The sequence below is a fragment of the Ambystoma mexicanum genome, chromosome 12, assembly GCF_040938575.1.
Source record: "Ambystoma mexicanum isolate Mex_15411 chromosome 12, UKY_AmexF1_1, whole genome shotgun sequence".
Lineage (NCBI taxonomy): Eukaryota > Metazoa > Chordata > Amphibia > Caudata > Ambystomatidae > Ambystoma > Ambystoma mexicanum.
Window position 1 is genome coordinate 161,394,804 of NC_090936.1, and position 19,160 is coordinate 161,413,963.

At 41.0% G+C, this 19,160-nt stretch overlaps 1 protein-coding gene across 1 annotated transcript in view; it reads left to right on the top strand.

Moving 5' to 3' along the window:
- Positions 1–19,160, top strand: part of MYRFL (myelin regulatory factor like) — a 942,772-nt gene that overhangs the window by 576,935 nt on the left and 346,677 nt on the right. The window contains exon 18 of the mRNA XM_069629965.1: positions 16,358–16,421. Coding sequence (XP_069486066.1) covers positions 16,358–16,421 — 64 coding nt within the window. The remainder of the gene's footprint in view (positions 1–16,357; positions 16,422–19,160) is intronic.

Genomic DNA, 19,160 nt, shown 5'->3' on the forward strand with positions numbered 1-19,160 from the left:
AGATGCTTATTACAACAAGCCATTACATACTTTGGCATTGAGGAGATATCCTCGTAGAGGAAGACAAATACTGCGTCTCACCCCACGGGGTCCTCTCATTACCCTGGGCCCTTTCTTCTCCCAGGGGTGATCCTGCAGAACACCATCCACAAGGTCAGGATCGGAACATGTATGCCTTTCCCTGGTCACCCAGGAGGAAACTTTAGGCAGGGTTTAGTGAGGAGTCCATAGGGTTCATTACAGTAGACAAAAAAAAAACTTAAACTAAAAAACCAATTGACCTGCTTACAAGAATCTCACTATTAAAAGTCCAAAAAGGTATCCACTTTCAATCATGCAGTCTTCCTCTGAATATTATGGTAATGTAACAGGCATACAAACTTTTCTGCTTAGCGAACCATTTCACAGAATGCAAGTATGGTTAAAACCCTTGATTTTCTCCAGCATCAAAACAAGTATGGTAGCAGAGAAAGTTGATAGAAACATAACAATAAAGATACTTTTAGACGCCAACAACCCCGTTGCACACCATTTTTTCTCATTTCCCCTCATTCAGACCACTATAGTGCTGGGACAAGGAAGAGGCGACTAAGAGTAGTGCACACTAACGTGTCATTTCACCACTCCAGTACTGAAACGAGGAAGAGGCCTACAGACTGTTGTCAGGGTCAAGCATGCCCAGATGGCTCCACTAATTGTGGTCAGGCAATTGGGACCATGGCCTCACACTTTCAACCTGCCAAATGGTTGCAGGTTCATAAAAGGTGTAGCCGATGGTTTGTGGGAGAGACCAGCAGGAGAGAAGCAGGGCCGAGCGTCGTGGGCCAGAGGGAAGAATCCTGTGTAAAAGGAGGCAGCCGAGGTGGGACCTGCAGGAGAGCCAGGAAGCTGGCAAGTACCCCCAAGAAGCTGTGGATCCGACGCTAGGGCAGGCTGCGAGAGGGCCACAGAGGTGGGAGCCTCATTGGTCGGGTGTCAGCTGTGGGCACGGAATAGATTTGCAAGCTGCGGCAGTGTGCGCAGAAAGCAAGCAGAGCTGCTGGCAACCCACAGAGAGAAGGCAAAGTGCGATCGGTGCTTGCCATCCGAAGAAACTATGTCAGCAGAGCAGAAACAGAGAAAACAGCCACCTGGAGGAGGTGCCAGTGTCCGTTGAGTAAAAAAGAGAGAGCACTCAAACTGGGGCACTCCTGGCGACTGTTAGAACACCAAAGTAAATGCCAAATGAATGAAAGAGTATGTGTGCGATACCGGGAACCCAAAGCAATGGGTTAGGAAGAATAATTATGAACCACAGAATGAAAGATCCAATGAATTGAATACTGAACAAAAAAGAAAGCTTTTGACACAGCTATGAACAGATGATAAGTCTGTGTGAAATACACATACAGTATATTAAAACCCAAGAACGAATTGTATTAAACAAAGTGAAAAGCAAGTATGGATAATTGCAGAAAAGTATGTAAGCAAATGTGGTGAAGGAACGAGAGTACCACAAAATGAACTGTGTGGGAAAACACATTGTGACAAAGCCAAGAGGCTGACAAGGAAAAGCCAAGTGAGTGAGAACCAGCACACAGGTGCAGATACAGAAGAACCTGTGTGGGCTACAAGGCTTAGGGTTCCTTGTTGTGTGACCTGTAATGGGTGGAAAGTGTGATCCGACAACTGCACCTAGATCAGGGATACCCTACTTGTGCAAACCAAAGAACTGTACCCGATAACAAAGGCAAGTGGATAAAAGAGATTGCTGAAGTGAAGCAAAAGAAAGCAATCTGTATGAACTGTTAAAAAAGCAGAAGGTGTGTAAAGTTGATCTGGATCTGATTTTGAAAATTGAGAAATTGAGACTAAGTACAAGTTGAGAAGCTGGAGTCTTGGGGAAGAGAACCTTAGACTTTATGAACTTTGGTACTGTCTTTAGGAAGGGAACCTTGAGGACCCTGTTTGGGACTGTTATCTTCTTGGGGAAAATAACCCTGAGATCTCTTTTGGAACTGTGTTGTCTACTTGGGGAAGGAAACCCCCGAGACTTTAGGGAACTGTCTTGAACTTGGAGAAGGGCAGAGGAAAGTAAGCCAGAAGCTGGGAGAAGCTCAGAACTTTGTTTGGTGCACTATTTGTATTATTGCTGACATTCCTACACATAGTTTAGCTTTAGTTGTGAGGGCAAGAATAGGTTTTGGACACAGACAGACTTTTAGTTGAACTAACTGACTCAGACATTCCTTAGTTTCATTAGGTAGGGAAATCCTATCTGAGCATAGGGCAAGTTAGGCCTTCAACCATCCTGACATATTAGCTAATAAACACTTTTTTAAAGATTTTGAATCTGTTGTTTGTGTCTTGCTTTATGATGCCTTCACAGGCCCTTTTCCCACTGTCTCACGTCCTCGGGAAGCAGGCTTTCTGTATTGCGGCTTCTCTTTCCGCTGCCTGGATTTGCCTCCACACCGCTTCCCACAGCGTGCTTCCTGTTGGTGTTCTGACTGTTGCAGCCCAACTCAGCCTCTGCAGGTCACACCGCTGTCTGCCAGCTGTGGCTGAATTAAGTTTCCTGGCATGATTGAACAACTTCGAAAGACTAGACCGCTGTGTTTGTTTCCCGGTCTCAGTCATCTTCATTGATCCTTCCTTCTTTTTCGTCTCAGTTGTTAGCATGCTGTTCCTAGTGTGATGTTGGGGAATACTTGGAGTAGATCTAGTTTGTGGATGATGGAGGGTTTTACAATATGCCATCAGGGCACAAGGAATGGAAGGAGCATCCCTTAAAGAGAATGGGGGTATGTGACTTCCTCCAATTATGTCATCTCATCCCTTTGAGGGTGACCTCCCTCATATAGCCACCCCCAGGGTCAGGATCACATACCAGCTGCCGTCCCCTGATCACATGGGGAGAGACTATCCCAGGGAAAGGAGTGATGACATCATCAGATTCATCACACCACCAAGAAGGATTGTTTAATTTATTTGGAATGCAATGTTTAGATTTGAATGTATGTAAATTATGTAGTGCATGACAGCATTTGTTGTTGCATAACTGAACTACCTAATTCAGTAGAGTTTGTGACCTCATTTCCCATGTTCTCTTTCTCTTTAATTAAGGATAGCCATGTTGTACTGTTGTCTTTATTAGCATCATTTGAACATATTGTTACACCACAATAAAATGAAAATGCTCTGAAGCACAGAGTGACACATATATCATGAAAAACCAGGCATGGAACTCAGTGCAAGTTCCTATTTTAAAAGGCAAGCAGTCCATGTTAAATAAATGAGTCAACGCACAATTGTCTGTCACTGGTGCGGTTGATCTACTTCACTTAGAAGGCTCTCCACCTAAATCGACAACATAATGGATATTTGCTTTGCAGCTCTCCCCTTCTACAGTAGTAGGTCCATGCTTTTTCAAAGCAATGTGCAGATTGTTAGGTTTCCTGCTCGTCGGTTGTGCATATATGTGGAACATGGGTTAAGATGTTGGGCTGTGAAGGGTAGAGATATGTGCCAAATGGTTTAAGGAACATGTAAGGTGCATATCTTTCCACGTACACATGTAGCCACTACCAAGACCTTTCCTTCATTGGTCAGGCTGGATCTGCCAGATTCACTCCCAAGAGCAAACTCAGCCATTTGCAATCTGATCAGTGGAAGATCATTGTCTCTCCTTAAATTCACACAGACCTGGTTCAATGAGACTTCCAGTTTCTTCCTAACCGCCTAAAAACAAATCCTTAAATGATAAATAGGGACAACAGCAATGAACGTGGAGTGTCCCCATCGCCAATGACAATCTCACCTGTAAAATCATATACGTAAATTGACATTCTTTGATTACACTATTACATGCACCAGCTCTGCTTTTTGTTATCTAATGTATTATTACCTATGAAATGCCATTCATTTCTTCCATCAGAGCTATTAGACCTATCCCTACATGATGTGTAGCCCTTTAATAGGTTTCTCATTCTACTGGACCTAAACATCGGGACTGTCATAGGCAATCTAGAATTGAAAACAAATGGAAATTGAACTAAGCCACATTACAGATGACATTTTCAACCTCATTTTATCAATAATCTGTCACCTCAATTTAAGCAGATACACACCTCTCTGTTGGACTGTCTTTGTGACTATCCATTTTCATTTCCTAGATGTGTTTTACTCTGCATAATAAGACCAGAGAGGGTTTAGAGACTGCAGGTTGGTTCTTCAAGGAACTTTTCAAGGACAACACATGACCGGTACTTGTGACATCACATGACCAGCTTACCCCCAAACAAAAAGAAGAAATCAGCCAACGCCTGATTCTTGAAAAAAAAAAACCTGTGGACGAAGTCAAAGTAGGGAATTCAAGAGAGACACTTTCGGCCTAATTTTATTCACCTTATTCTACCACTGACGTGGATTTGTCCTTATGTGATACTGCACTCCAGTACTAGTGTCCCGGACTGCCTTCAGTAGCACTCCCAGATTGTATTTTGTGGAAGGGATGTCTGTAGACCCTGGAGCCGCTCCAAAGTTTGGGAATGTTTGAGTGCTACTCTGCTAAAGTAGCTGTGCTTGTCCAATCGTTTGTAAAGTCGCCAATCACACTTGCTCTGCTCCAGTGAGTCAGGGTCTGAATTAAGAAGGGATCTATCGCCCACTAGGGAAGCACCTTTGAAAGTGTTTTTGTGCCTTGTATGTGGTTCTTGTTCCTTTCACCATCTGCGTAATGGGGGAGGGGCCCTGGGATATCCCCTCTTTACCTTTTCCATGTAGGTCTTCCTTGTGCTTATGGCCCTCCACGATCTCCAGATTCCACTAAAGTGCCACAGGTAGTGTCTCAAATGTCCTCTGTCACAATGTGTGATTGAATGCTGTGTACAGTTCATCTTGAGTACTACACCAAGTGTGAGGCACTATTCACAGAATACTGCCAGGCGGCAAACTGCAATCAGAGCACTTTTTATATTTCTGTTTATATTCCATATGTTGAATGATAAAAAAGTGAATACATATTGGTTGAGACTCATGGGAAGGAATTCTGCTTGCAAAGGCAAGCGCCTACAACATTGACCACCAATGTTTTGTAATTCCATGCCTTCTTGTTTACTCGTCCCTTTATCACTTTCCACTGTGCTGGGAAGATAACTTGGGAGCAAAACACTTGTCCTGGAAGCAAGACAGCGTCGAGCAGCATGAGTTTGAATCCCAGTCCTGTGCATATAGGCTGTATTCCGGCATGAAGGGTGATCTAAGAACCTACATTCTTTATCCCTAGATCATATCAACCGTATTTCATTTATTTGAAGGACAGAGGTGTCAATTTTGATCAGATAGGACTCCCAAAAACTCATCTATAGATGATTGAGGCATTTCCTTGAATGGTGCCTGTACAATACCAGAAAGAGGAGAACGAGTGGTGAGCCAGTTTATGGCAGTGCAAAAAAAAAAGAAGTGGACAAATGCCAGGGACAAGACAAAACAAACAGAAAAAATATGTATCCGAAACAGGAGATTTACAAAAGTAAGGGTGGAAAAGTGCTTCAAATTAACGAGGAGTGCTATATAGATATACACAATTACATTATTAAGTGTAAATGTAGAGAAGGTGTGGTTGTGGGGGTATTTGAGTGACGGCAGGTGACGCTTCCTCTCTAGCAAGTACATGAAGATTAAGCCAAACTTTGAAGTGATAGACAGTTGCACTGGATTTGATTGCAATTGGCAGCAGGTTCCAGTTGAGCGTGGCGATTAGGGAGAACAATTGGAAGCAAGATGAGACACATGGGGCATAGGGCAGTAAGATATAGTGCAGAGGATTAGAGGAGGAATGAGGTAATGATACAATAGACAGGTACTGAGGAGCAAGACCCTTGATGTCTTTGTAGACCAGAACAAGGAACTTTAAAAGGGTATGGTTGTGCATTAAGAAACAACCAGCATGTTCCTGGTAGATGGAAATGGGGGAGGATCTTGGTAGGTTGTAGAGAATATGGGTTGCAAAGTTGATGACTTAGTCTAGAGGGAGGAAGGAGTAGAGACGAAGACCAAGGAATAGGCTTGAGCAGTAATCAAGTTTGCTGACCACAAGGGTAGAGATTAGAATTATTTCATAGACTTGTTAGTAAGAGATTGAATAATGTTCTGAATGTTGAGGAGGTTAATATGAGCAACAGATGCAGTAGTAGTGTTGAATTGCAGTCAGATGTTGCTATTAAATAGAACCCCAAGGTTGTGAGCCCTGGTTGAGGCAGCAAGAAGATCAAGCAGGAAGGAGATGGGCAAGGAGAGGTAGGGATGGCATTGGAAGCTGGGCAAAATATGACCTCAATTTTTGAAGAGTTCAGAAAGTGGTATCAAATAGCCATCAGGTGTCAAATTGCAGTAAGATAGTTTGTAATCCTTTCTGAGATGGCTGGGTTGAAGGTGGGAAAGGAGAAAAAAATGTGTACCATCTGCAAAGAGGTGATGTGAAAGTCAAAGAAGGAGATACGTCTTCCTAGAGAAGAGATATAGAGGGTGCATAGCAGATGTTCAAGGATTGAACCTATTTGGGCGAGGGAGGGTGCTGACATAAAGAGGGATGGGTAAGATGTTTGAGTTGCAGGATGTTTTGAAGGCTCGACCTTCCAGGTAGGAGGCAATCCAGACGAGAGCACATTTGCGAAAGAGTGAGGAGTGTGCGACAGTGTTGAAAGTGCCAGAGAGTTCCCAAAGGATGAGTATAGAAGAGAGTGTTCAATGGTTAGCTGCAGAGAGATTGAGAGTTGGAAACATGCTTGAGGACAGACTTGGTGGGGTGTTGACTACAGAAGCCAAATTGAAGTGCATCTCCAGGGCCATAATCCTCAAGGTACTTAGTGATCCAGTTGAAGACCACCCTCTCAATGCCCTTTTAATAATGGGAAATGAGGGATAGTGGGTGAGAGTTTGCTGGGACATATGCATCTGCAGAGGGCTTCTTCAATAAGGGTAGAACAGTTGCAGATTTGAAGGAGGCCTAGAAGTGTCCAGTGAAGAGAGGGGTTAGAGAACACAGAAATAAGTACAGGTAATCAGTCTGAATCTTTGACAATTTGGGGAGCAAAAGAGTTGATGTGAGCGCAAGTGGGTTGGTGCTGCGATGGACATATGCTAATTTGGTAGGAGAGATAGGGAGAAGTAGTCACGAGTAGAAGGGCAGAGGTGGTGGACAGGGTGAGGGGTGAGGAGGGAGAGAGAAGAGAGCTGTGAGATTTGTAGATTTTAGAGGAAAAGTAGCAAACAAAGTCATTAGCAGAAAGGGAGGACCAATGGATATTGGCTTAGGGGGTGTGAAAAAAGCTTGGAGGGTACATGAAACTTTGCTCAGATAGCGAAGGGAGGAGTTTACGTTTGTAAAGTAGAAGGATCTGGCAGAGTTCAGTGCAGAGGTCACTTCAGCAAGAGTATTTTTTATAAACTAGGAGTAGGGTAGGGGCCTGTAACTTCAGCCAGTGTCATAGGTTACCATGGTGCATGTTTGTTTTGAATGTCTGAATCATGGAGGTGATCCAGGGCTGGGGATTGGGGGCGGGAAGGTGTGAAGATGCAAGGAGGATAGTTTTGGTCAAAGGGAGTCATAAGTGCACGATAGAAGCAAGAAAAGACATGGTCAGTGGAAGATGCATGAATAAGAGAGAGATATGAGAGGTCCTCATTTCATCAAGGTAAGGGGCATGAGAGTGCTGCCTGAATTTACTCTGTCATCGAAGGACAGAGGAGAAGGAGGGAGCAGAGGGACCAAGATGTTAAAGTGAGCAATGGAGTGATCAGAGGGAGAGGCAATTCAAGAGAAAGACCAGGGCAAGAGAGTTGCCGCCAGAGTGGGTAGGCTGGTTGTGCAGTGAGTAGCCAGATTCTAGGGAGTTAAGCTCAAGGCAGGAGGATGAAGAGGGATTGGGAATGTTAAAGTCCCTCAGCATGCCAGTGGAGATGTGATTTGGAGGTGACTCAGACGGATCAGGCGAAAGGGAGTTAAGGGGACTAAAGGGTTAATACAGAGACACAACAGTGAGAGGAGTAAGAGGGAGGAGATGAATGGGGTGTATTCAAAAGAGAAAGAGGGGATGTCAGACCGGTTTAAGGGGAATTCTTGAGGGAAATATTGATGCAGAACATCTCCAGTACTTTCATTGTCTATCCCTTCCCACTATTAATTCTCTCCACCCTGTCCAACTCCACCCTTCCTCCAAGCCTTCACATATTCCATTTCTCCAATTACCACCTCCTATACATGTCTCATGTCACATTGGAGATTCTTCTCCAGTCTTTGTTTTCTTTGCATTTTAGGAAATTTAGGTGAAGGACAACAACCCACACTCTTTGCTCTTATTAAACATAGATTAACTGTTTCCCCTCTAGATTAAGTACATCATAGCTAGATTCCTTTTTGCACAGATAGATACATTAATGCATTGTCAGATCATGTGTCGTCCAACTGCACTCTTTGCACACATTTCCTAGAATGATTTCACCTCTACATGATTTTCTTGCATATCTGCAATTATTTGCTGCATAGCTTGTTTAAATATTGCATGAGCAGATGAATTATTGGATACAGCATTAATTGTTGCACAGTTAGATTTGTAATTGCCAGGGTAGTTCTATTGCATAGCTAGATTAAGTATTGCATAAATCATTTAACTAGTGCATAGCTTGCTTGCATCGCATTGCATTGTTGCACTTGTAGATTATTTGTTGTCCAACTATACTACACATTTTGGATGACTCAGGTTAATAATTGCACATCTAGACTGCTTGCTTAATTATGAGACTAATTGTTGCAGTTGCAATGTTGTCTTAATTGTCCTCCAACCCAATACTGTTTTGCTTTTTGGTTGTCTATATTAAGGGCTGCGCCATGGGATTAATTATTCAACCGCTAGATTAGTTATTACACCTTCATATAGTTGCTGCTTGATTAGATTAACTGTCTCATCAGTATAAGTCTAATGTTGCACTCATGGACTAGTTACAGGCCAATTGTATTCATGTACCTGATTGCCCCAGATAAATTAGTGCAGTGCCAAACAAATTGTTCCAATGCCAGATTGAATTATGTATTGCTACATTCATTGTTGAATGGCTGGATATTTTGTTATCCAACTGCACTTTGCTCTTTGGTTTCACAGTTTCATTGGCACCTCTCCTTTGGTTGCTGCATAGCTATACTAATCTGTTGCATAGCTATAGTAACTATCTAGATTAATTGCTGTTCCTACTGTACGTCAATGTGTGTGTGTGTGTGGCAGATTGTTTTTTGTGATCCTACATTAATTATGGAATAGCTTAATATGCTGCTTTAAACCTAGATTACATGTTGTTCATTTTACCATTACACCCTGGTGGCCCATGTGAATTGCTTCACCTCTAGATTAATTGTTGCATAGCTCTACTAAATTGCTACATATGTATATTCATTATTGCATAAGTAAATTAATTCTGCATACTTAGCTCAGTTGTTGCATAGGTAGATGAATTATAATGTATGCAGTTTAACTGTTGCACAGTTAGATGTGTTGCTCTGCTGCTAGAATAATCACAGTGCTAATTTACTTTACACCTTGATTATTGCAGATTAATTGTTTAACTTCTAGATTAATTGTTCCATGACCAGTACTATTGCCACATAGCTACATGAATTACTGTCACACTCAACTGCTGTATTACAAAATGTACGCCTAGTTTGTTTACATCCATCCTCTGACTAACCTACTCTTCTCTAAAGTCTCCTATCATCTTAAACTATACACGCTTCACCTGTCTATATCAGGCCTTTCATTTTCAACATCACCATTAATTAATCTATGACAGAACTTGGCTCATTCGCTCTACCACAATCCCTTATAACAGTTCCCAAACAAGGCAATGAGTGCTGTAATTTATCAGATCTTGGACTCTTCCTTGTGGATAAACATATTCACAAGTGTCACCAGCAACATTTAGTACCAGAGGGGCACTCAGGAATTAGATGTTTTTTATGACAAGTACCCATCATCATCATAATTGTCTTATATGTCGATCCCTCCAGCTCAATAACAAGCACCCTACCTTTTTTGACCCCCACGCAATACGGCTAGCAAAATGGCAAAACTGTAGCTATGCATGACCATGTTACATTTCAAATCCTCCAGAATACCGCCAAACGGATTTACCTCTACTGCCACTTGGTCCAGCAGATTTACCACTGGATTACAAGTGGTGGTAGGCAGTGTTAGTCCCCATTTTCTGACCCCATGGGGATTCTGCCGATTTTTGGGCAGTAAAATGGTGAATTTCCCTCCAGCGTTTTGCTGAAGGAAAATCCTCCACCCCTAATTGCCAAACCTGTAGTACGGTAGTGTGGTAATACGGCAGAAACAACATTTCTGCCCCATAACCACCATTTTTTATCACACCACTGTACTTGTAATGAGGCCAATTGCATGATATGCAGTTCCTTGACACATCTAGTGCAGGGTGTGAACAGTCACCCTAAGATAAAAAGATACCTCATTCCCGTAAAGCACAGTGTGAGGGGTCAGTAATGCGAGGCAGACAACTGCTTGTGTTTTTCTCAAGAATAGACATTTTATTAAGAAACCGATTTACAAAAAAATCCTTGCTAATCCTACTCTATCAGCGAATTCCCTACCTTGTCTAAAGGCTAAGGGAATATCTCTTAACATAAACAAGCTGGCCCTCACACTAAATAACAAAACATTAAAAGGTAATCATAAACAACATAAAAAGGATAAAAAGTATTTAACCAGTCTTTGGGTGACATTCAACTGTTTTGGGTGAATCCCTTCCCAGGGGCTTTTCAGTCAGTTCTCCAAAGTTCAAAGAAAAGTCTTGAACCAGTTCTTATGAGTTCCAAGTCAATACAAAAGTTCATCAAACAAAAATCCAATGGTAACAATTCTTCAGCTTTCAGTTGTAAAGATCCCCTTCCAAGTTCAGCCAAGGGAATAGCACCAATGATAACCCTGGATGTTCTCTTTCCAAGATTAATAGCCACAGTTCAAAGATTAGGTTAACAACTTCTTATTCAACAACTTTACAATAGATTAAGTCCCCTGCAGTACATTTGATATAATTGTCAGGATGTTTTTTCTTGGGTTGTTGCCTCCCTATTGACAACCAACCTTCTACTACTGTTATTGTGGGAACAGTCTCCTTTGTTCCACAATATAATACTACTTCAACCAACTTCAATGTAACATCCACTGAGAGTTTCTACACCACCGTAGTTCAGGCACTTCTGCTTCTACAATGCTGTTTAGGCATATAAAGACAAGACTCTTCGACCTCTACAGGTAGGTAAGGCACTCTTCTTCCCTATACTCCAAGAAAAAGTAGCCTCTTTCCCTCTTCTATCTGCCTTCTTGCCACTCAGATGCTTTTGCTCGAATCTTTAAAAGCACCCAGCTCCCTTCCCAAGCTTTGTTCACACCTTCTTGGTTCCATTAACTACCCTTAAGCTGTATTGCCACTTTTCCAGCTTCAGGTAATAATGCCACACTTGTATCGGAGAACACTGTACCTTTAACAGCCTCTTAAACCAGATGGCAAGTTCTTAACAGGGCTGGTTTTAATATGGAAATGGTTTGCCTCTTGGCTTGGGTACTGCCTGTTCTTTTTAGTCAATGCAACAACTTCAGGACTTCAAAAAGATAAATGTTTCAACTATTGCAAGGTTCAGTCTTCGATATAAAACAAGATTTAGGTTCACACAATCACTCTTTTACGTAGATCTTTAGCTTTGTTTTTCTTATTCACTATCACAGAGACGGCTTCTGATTCCTGTAAGGAAACACAATGGGTCACACACAAACTTCCTTTGATGCTGAATATTCTTGTAACACTCGTGGAAGTTGAAGTAAGGTTTGGAGTGGCTATAACAAGCGTTCCCCTTTTTATGAGAGACACACGACCACTCTGGCAACAGTATATTGTTCAACAATGGAATTATCAGGCTTTCCTTCTTACGCAAACCCTATTGTTCTCACTAATAGTGTGCATGATACATTTCCATTTATTAAGAAGAACTTCCACAGCGATTAACAGTTTATACTCGCTTTAGACCTCACACAAGTTACTTCTGAGCTGGTAACAGTTACCGGCAAGGCTTGTAAAGTGAACCTGAACGCCGAGCTTCACTCACCAGCTCCAGGAACACTGCAGTTGTGGGCTGCTTCATGTTCCCGGCTTCTTGAACTGCTACTAAGCTCTGGCACTCTTGGGGCCCACACCCTTCTGCCACACAGGTGTCTGGGGTCTGGTCACGTTAATTGGGGGTTTCCTTCTCTCCTTAGTCCCTTGGCTTGCCTTCTGCCATGGTCCTCAAGCTGCAGCATGGTCACAGCTCTACAATCACAGCTACTAGGCGCACATGGGGAAAGCTCCACTCTCAGCACATCTTCCTCAGTGCACCCACAGCAATGCAGGGTTTAAGACCACATGACCCTCTCAGTATCAGCAGGTGAAATCTCCTGTCTCCACGCTCCAGCGTCCTTTCTGTGATCACACTTCCCTGTGAATTGCCAGCCTCGTGCTCTGCTACTATCACTTCTGCTGCCAGTCTTCCAACTCCTGTTCCAGCTCCTTCTCCCTCTCCTCTCTTGATGCAGCCTTTTATTCCCCCACAGGTTTGGCAATTGGCTTCAGCTGTAAGCCATTGACTTCAATTATCTGACATGTGCAAAGGCTGTTATGCTTAATTGCCTGGCTACTACATCTACCTGCTTCTTCACCCCTCTGCTTTGTCTCAGTCTTCATAGGATTCTGGGACATGTAGTTCACTTTATCAAAGTGAGGTTTTTCTACTTCTGAAATATCTTTAATGGTAGATTTAATTGCCTTAGTAATTGTAACAGATGGGCTGTACGATTTAACTGCTGAGGGGAAAATGATTTAGAAAAGACAACATTGCTGCTCTTCCTTGTAGTGTACCTTTGGTATTGAGGAGGACATTTAGGAACCAAAAAGTCCTTCTTTTGGTATATTGTTTTGTTTATGACTTTAGATTTAATAGGAGGTTTGGACACATTAAAATGACAGTAAGCCATAACCTCTTCCAGTACTGTGCTAAAGGTCTCTGTGTTAGAGGAAAATACTGTCTCGCCCTATGTAATCTCCTCACTACCATGAGCCCTGTCCCCACCCAGGTGATCCTCCTGCTACACCACCCACAGGGCCAGGATCAGGAAGCATCTCCCTTCCCCTGGTCACCTGGGAGTAGACTTTAGGCAGGGTTACAGTGAGGGTTCTGCAGGAGTCTTCACAACAGCTTCTGGAAATACAGTGCTGAATGTTTAAAAATTGGAAGAGTGTCCAAACTGGCACTTCAGATTAAATGAGCTCCCACTGCGACAAGTGTATAATTTGCAGGTCCTAGAGATCACTTTGTTGATGGTTTAACAAAATGACTTCATGGGGATGCTTTAACAAAAATAGGTGGCATTCAAATATTTAAAATACAAACGTGGATAGAGCACAATAGTGGGAACCACATGTAAGACACCAAAAGGAGAAACGCATATGAAGGAGTGCATGAAATGGATTGTTTTGGTATTTTTATTTTGAAGTTTTGCAACATGCCAGATTGCACAACCGCTTCAAAGGCCAGAATGGTGGGAACAGGGGCAGGGGAGACACCACGAAATCATTCCCAATGCAAAATAACAAGCACACTCCTAATAAACAGAAGACGAGATGGTGCAAGGTCCAGACTAGTACCCTGGCTTGCGTTAGTGAGTCACTTACATTTCTTATAGGTTGTAACACCTTAATTTCCAAAGGAAATGAATTCAAGCTTTTGTAACTCCCCACTACAAGGGTTGTGCCTCGAAGACCATTTTTCTTAAAGATCTGAGTAGCCAATTGGTTGAGAATGGAAGATCTCTGTTTTATTCTAGGTCCATTTTTGTGAAGCGTGGCTTCAGGTAGTTATGCCCCATTTACATTATGATGTTGTGGACAATGTTTAATGTTCTGGGTGTGCTCTTTTGTTTGATGGGTAACCACTGCACTGCCTTCAATGCCGGTGTCATCGCATCACAGGGTTTAAGGCAAGGATAATCCTTGGTGCTTTATGTAGGCCTAATTGCAAGTATTGAGTCACATAATTACCTATGCCCATGTGGCTAGAGTTTCAGTAATGCATTCTTGAGGGTATGAGGGCTCAAGTGCCCACAATTCCCGCAATATTCTGTGGCATTACTAGGTATTGGAAGATTTTCTTGTCATACGCATTTGGTATTACATTTCTGAGAGACCAGGGTGATTTATGAGGTGCACAAAATACAATGCACAAGATTTTAGCTTTCAAGGCATTGCTGGGTGGAGATGCCGAACACAAAGGATATTTGAAAGGTAGGGAACTTAGTTCAAGTAATCTAAAGCAGATGGCCTCCATTTTCTCAGCATTCAACTAGAGGTTATCCTCTATTTATGTTATGTATTTGTGGGATTTATAGTACATAGTCCAGTCTAGAATTCTTTGTAGAAAGTAGTTGATGGTCCTATCATCCATTGTCCCAGCCCATAAGATACATAGCCTAAAAGGTGCACCGACTATAAAACAGTAAAATTGAGATGAGGCCACTGCTTTCTCTGAATGGGAAGGAGTGGGAAGGAGACAGGTCCTAATCAAGCAATACACAGTATATCACACAAGGTTAGTAGGCATCTAGCAGGGTCATTTGATATGGAAAAATTGGCACTACCTATAGATGCTAAAGCCATTGCTGTGAGAAAGAGGTTTTTTATTTGTTTTATTTGTTCGGCTGATTATATCAACCTTTCAAATTTACATACAAGAATAAGAAAAATTCAGCAATTAAATTATAGTTACAATTACAAAGAAAAATTAAAAAATTACATTCAGTTTTCATACAATATTAATTTCATTTTGGAAGAACAGCAGACATAAATTGAACCAATGCAATGTGCATTGATGTTCTACAACTGGTTACTAGACAACTCCAGATCTCCTCTTCTGATCGATAGCAGAGGAGATGTAATAAATTCTTTAAATATTTTTGTCGTAAAAAGGTTAACACAGGACAACTTATTACTAAATGAGATAAAGATTCTGTCTGCATGTTGTTTTTACAAAACCGACACCAGTTTTGATTTCTTGGCACAATTCCACGCCTAGCAAGAATTTCATTTGTGGGATACAGATTTAGTCGTATTCTTAACATCTGTGTTCTGACATAACTTGATGGACACCTTTGAAGACACCTTTCCATTGATCCTAAGCTTTTATGACCAAATAGTAAAATCGAGTAATCAGCATACTTTTCACATAGATTTTGAGTGTTAATCCAATCTTGTCGATAAACAGCTACCTTAGCTTTGGCTGGATTTAGGAATCAAAAGTTCTAGCGATACATTGGCATCATTTTAATGCCACTGGCAAGTACTATATGAACACATTGTTGGTTGTTATTAGGTCACCTTAAAAACTTTCTGATGGAAGATTTCATAGAATGTCAGAATGGTGGTGCTATTGGTTGTAAATATATGAGGGTATTAAAAACTGGTCATTAAGTTGACTTGCCAAGAATGAGGAGCTGTATGTGAGTAATATTTTGTCTGCGAGTAGCAAGATTATAGAGGAATATCAACATGACTGTGAATTCTGATGTGTGGGTTAGAACATTTATGGTCTTGTTAAAATGAAAATATTCCCTGTGCAGGGTCAGTACTTGCTCTTGTTTGTTATTCACATTGTTTGCCCCCAGGGAAGAATAACTATTGACAGAGAGACAGTGGGTCTCAAAAAGCATGCAGAGCTCTAGTAAAGGGATATTCTTGATTCCTTATTCTTGGTGATTCTTGTTGATGCAGATATGGTATAGCTAGCTGGAATCTAGTTATCCACCTTGCAGTAACCCACAATCACAATTTTAGTGGTCCATGATTAGAAATTGAAGAGTAGCTGGCTGATATACATTGAGCAAATGACATTTGGCTTGTTACTGTTTATGTTTCTGCTTACATATACATGTGAAAATCTATTTTTGATAAAGCTTGGGTAAGTTTAACTTGCTAACGGAAATCCTGCATGAGCTGAAATCCTCCTATTTTAACCTTAAATCTCAATTTGACATTGTGATAATTTGTATTTAATTTTTTACTTTCTAAAAATGGGTAAAGAAATTTTTTATATGCATCGGAAATAGACGTATTTAATATTAAAAGCAAAATAAAACAATACATTTCTCAAATATGTTTACAATTTGCACCTCCATCCGTTTTTAGTACTGTACCTGCACTTATTATTCCCATCTGAAGTTGTGTAGGTTACGAGATGAAAGCACTATTGCTGATGATACAATTGTTCTCTTTGTTTTGACAGAAAATGTAATTCAGTTGTCAGAGTCCAACCGCAAAGATACAGAATTCCAGTGAAACAGAGCAAGGTTTGTGGCATGGCGGAGCCCCGCGACCAAGGGTCTGTATTGTTATGTGCCAACTGCCCCCCACCCCCAGCAGCTACTGTAAGATGTCTGACCGAATTAATGTGTGCTCCTCCGTGCGGCTGACTGCCTTCATTTACAGAGTTTACCTGTTGCTCTGCAGGGGCGAGATTATCAAACATTTACACAAGCTCCAAAAAGTGAGCAAATACTTTGCTAATGTAGAATGAAGCAAACAGCTTTTGTCACAAACCGTATTATCGAAAAACATTTGCACTTGGGCAAAAATCATTCATTTTTTGTACTGTTTTCTGTATAATATGATATGATATGGCATTTATAACGCTCCTGTACACAAGAGTTTCTTGTTTTATATATATATTTTATATATATTTAAATATTACCAAAAACGTGTTCCCACAAAGTGGTGCTCATGCCTGCAGCCATCGGGTGCTCTTACTATCGGTTGTGGGACAACCTTTTAAAACTTTCCAACACTTTGTTCTGACTTTGTTGTTGCCTAAGAGTCCACGGCAAACATCACAAGTCAGTACTAGATATAGAGAGCACTCAGTCCGGTATCTCGTGCAACAACATATTCTTTATTGTGAGGTTTAAACAATGCATAAGAATATATATATATATATATATATATATATATATATATATATATATATATTTGCAGAAGGAGAAAAAGATTCAATTTCTCCCAAGGGGATAGCACTCACAGCAGTGCAGAAAACGCCGGTAAAAGAACACTTCCTTCGTAAAACCCAAAGATTAATGCAGCCTCGAGTCTGTTTGATTTCCAGTTTTATTAGGCATCTGCCAACAATTAAAAGAACACGGTACAATGCGTTTCACTGCTAGCTCGCAGCCTGTTCGCGTACAAGTGAATGCTTAAACATCCGTGTATGTATGCAAACATTCAGCCAGTCTCTATGGTCCGTGGTACGAATTGTCCTTTTTCGCTTTCTAGTTTTACCTTATAGATTGCTTTGGTAAGCTTTAGGTACAACACGGCAGCCATTTTGAAGATAGCCTAGGTTTCCTTATTGCAATGTTGGCATTGGCTTTTGACACTGTAAAATTTATACCGTCCAGAGTAAAAGACAGGTGATTTAACAAGTGATTAAGATTCTAGGCATGTTGCTAGTTCCCAATTATATAATAATTAATTATCAATTGTATCTGAGTGAACCCGGATAAGGATTCTATAAACCACAGAATACAATGAAGCGAGGATTGCACACTCCCATCTGCAAGAACCATGCTTTGGATGTAAATTGCAAAAATATTGTGTTGAATAGCCAATGCAAACCCTGAGTTAGCCTAAGTAAAGAATGCTATTAGGTATTCTGTACCAATTGAATGGGAGGCGAACCTCAGTAATAAACAGCTCATTACTAGAAAATTGACTAATCAGCCATATTCTAGAATGCATGTTTATAACTTAGGGAATGTAAGCAGAGTAGTTAAAGTGCATAGTGCTCTAAAGTGCTAAGTGCTAAAGTGCATCTTTAGCTATATAAAGCAATGAGATTAAAGTGCATAGTGCTTTAAAATACATGGTTACAATAAAATGCATCTTATGTTGACAAATCTAAAATATGCATAGTTCTAAAACATTACTTTTTGTTGTATAATGCAACGTTATATCTGCACATCCTCTTTATAAAATAGGACATAGAATCTATCACATGTAGTGACTGCCAATGTTCCTCTGGGTTAAGGAAAAAGAGAGAAAGAAAGGAACCCTCTACATCATGAAAGCAACTCCACAACCGTTCGTTTGTGGCGGACAACCATAAACTTGAGACTGGCCAATAAATCTCACCCAAGTGAATTAAAATATAACTAATATATAAGCACAAATAATAAATTACAATTTTTAAAATTTAGCAGGGAGACTTCATGTGATAACATCACATGCACTATTGCACAAAGTATATAACTGTTCAGCTAGCTATGTAGAACCTTGTCTATATAAGCATCTAAATTAATGGAATTTCTGCCGATAGGTAAAAATTATATGAAGAGCAGTATTCAAAATAGCAGCTGAGCAGAGACCAAAAGAGAACAATATATAATCATTTGTCCCCTAACTTAAGTTCCTAGATACGTATACAACTCCTCATCAAGATTGTGTCCTTTAGGTTTTTTAGATTCAAAATCCAGAATATATTTAGTTTCTTTTTGGCGCAGATCTAGTTCTCTGTTTCCCCCCCGTGGGTTGGCTGTGATATGGTATAAGCCTAAAAATCTCAAACAGTCCAATTTGCCCTGATGTACATCCTTGAAGTGAACTACCATCGGATAGGAAGGGTCAGAGTTTTTTATGGCTCGCATGTGTTGTAAAATTCTCAGTTTAAGTTTGCCAATGGTACTTCCGATGTACCAGAGGTTGCAAGGGCATAGGAGTCCATAAACCACAAACTCTGTTTTGCATGTGATGTGACTCTGCAGTTCAACCAATTGTTCTGTGACTGGATGTGTGTAATTAGTTCTATTCAGGGCAAACTTACCTGCTTTGCATTTAGTACATTTAAAAAAACCACTAGGGTTAGTGTTGAGCCAAGAACTGTTCGAGATTTTGCATAGGGGGGGGGGGGGGGCAAGAAGCTGCTGACCAATGAGTCTTTGAACGAAAGAGACTTTCTAAAGGTGATGTTGATACGTTCTTTGAGGGCAGTTGATAACACTTCATCTGATTGCAAAATATGCCAGTGTCGATGCAGTATT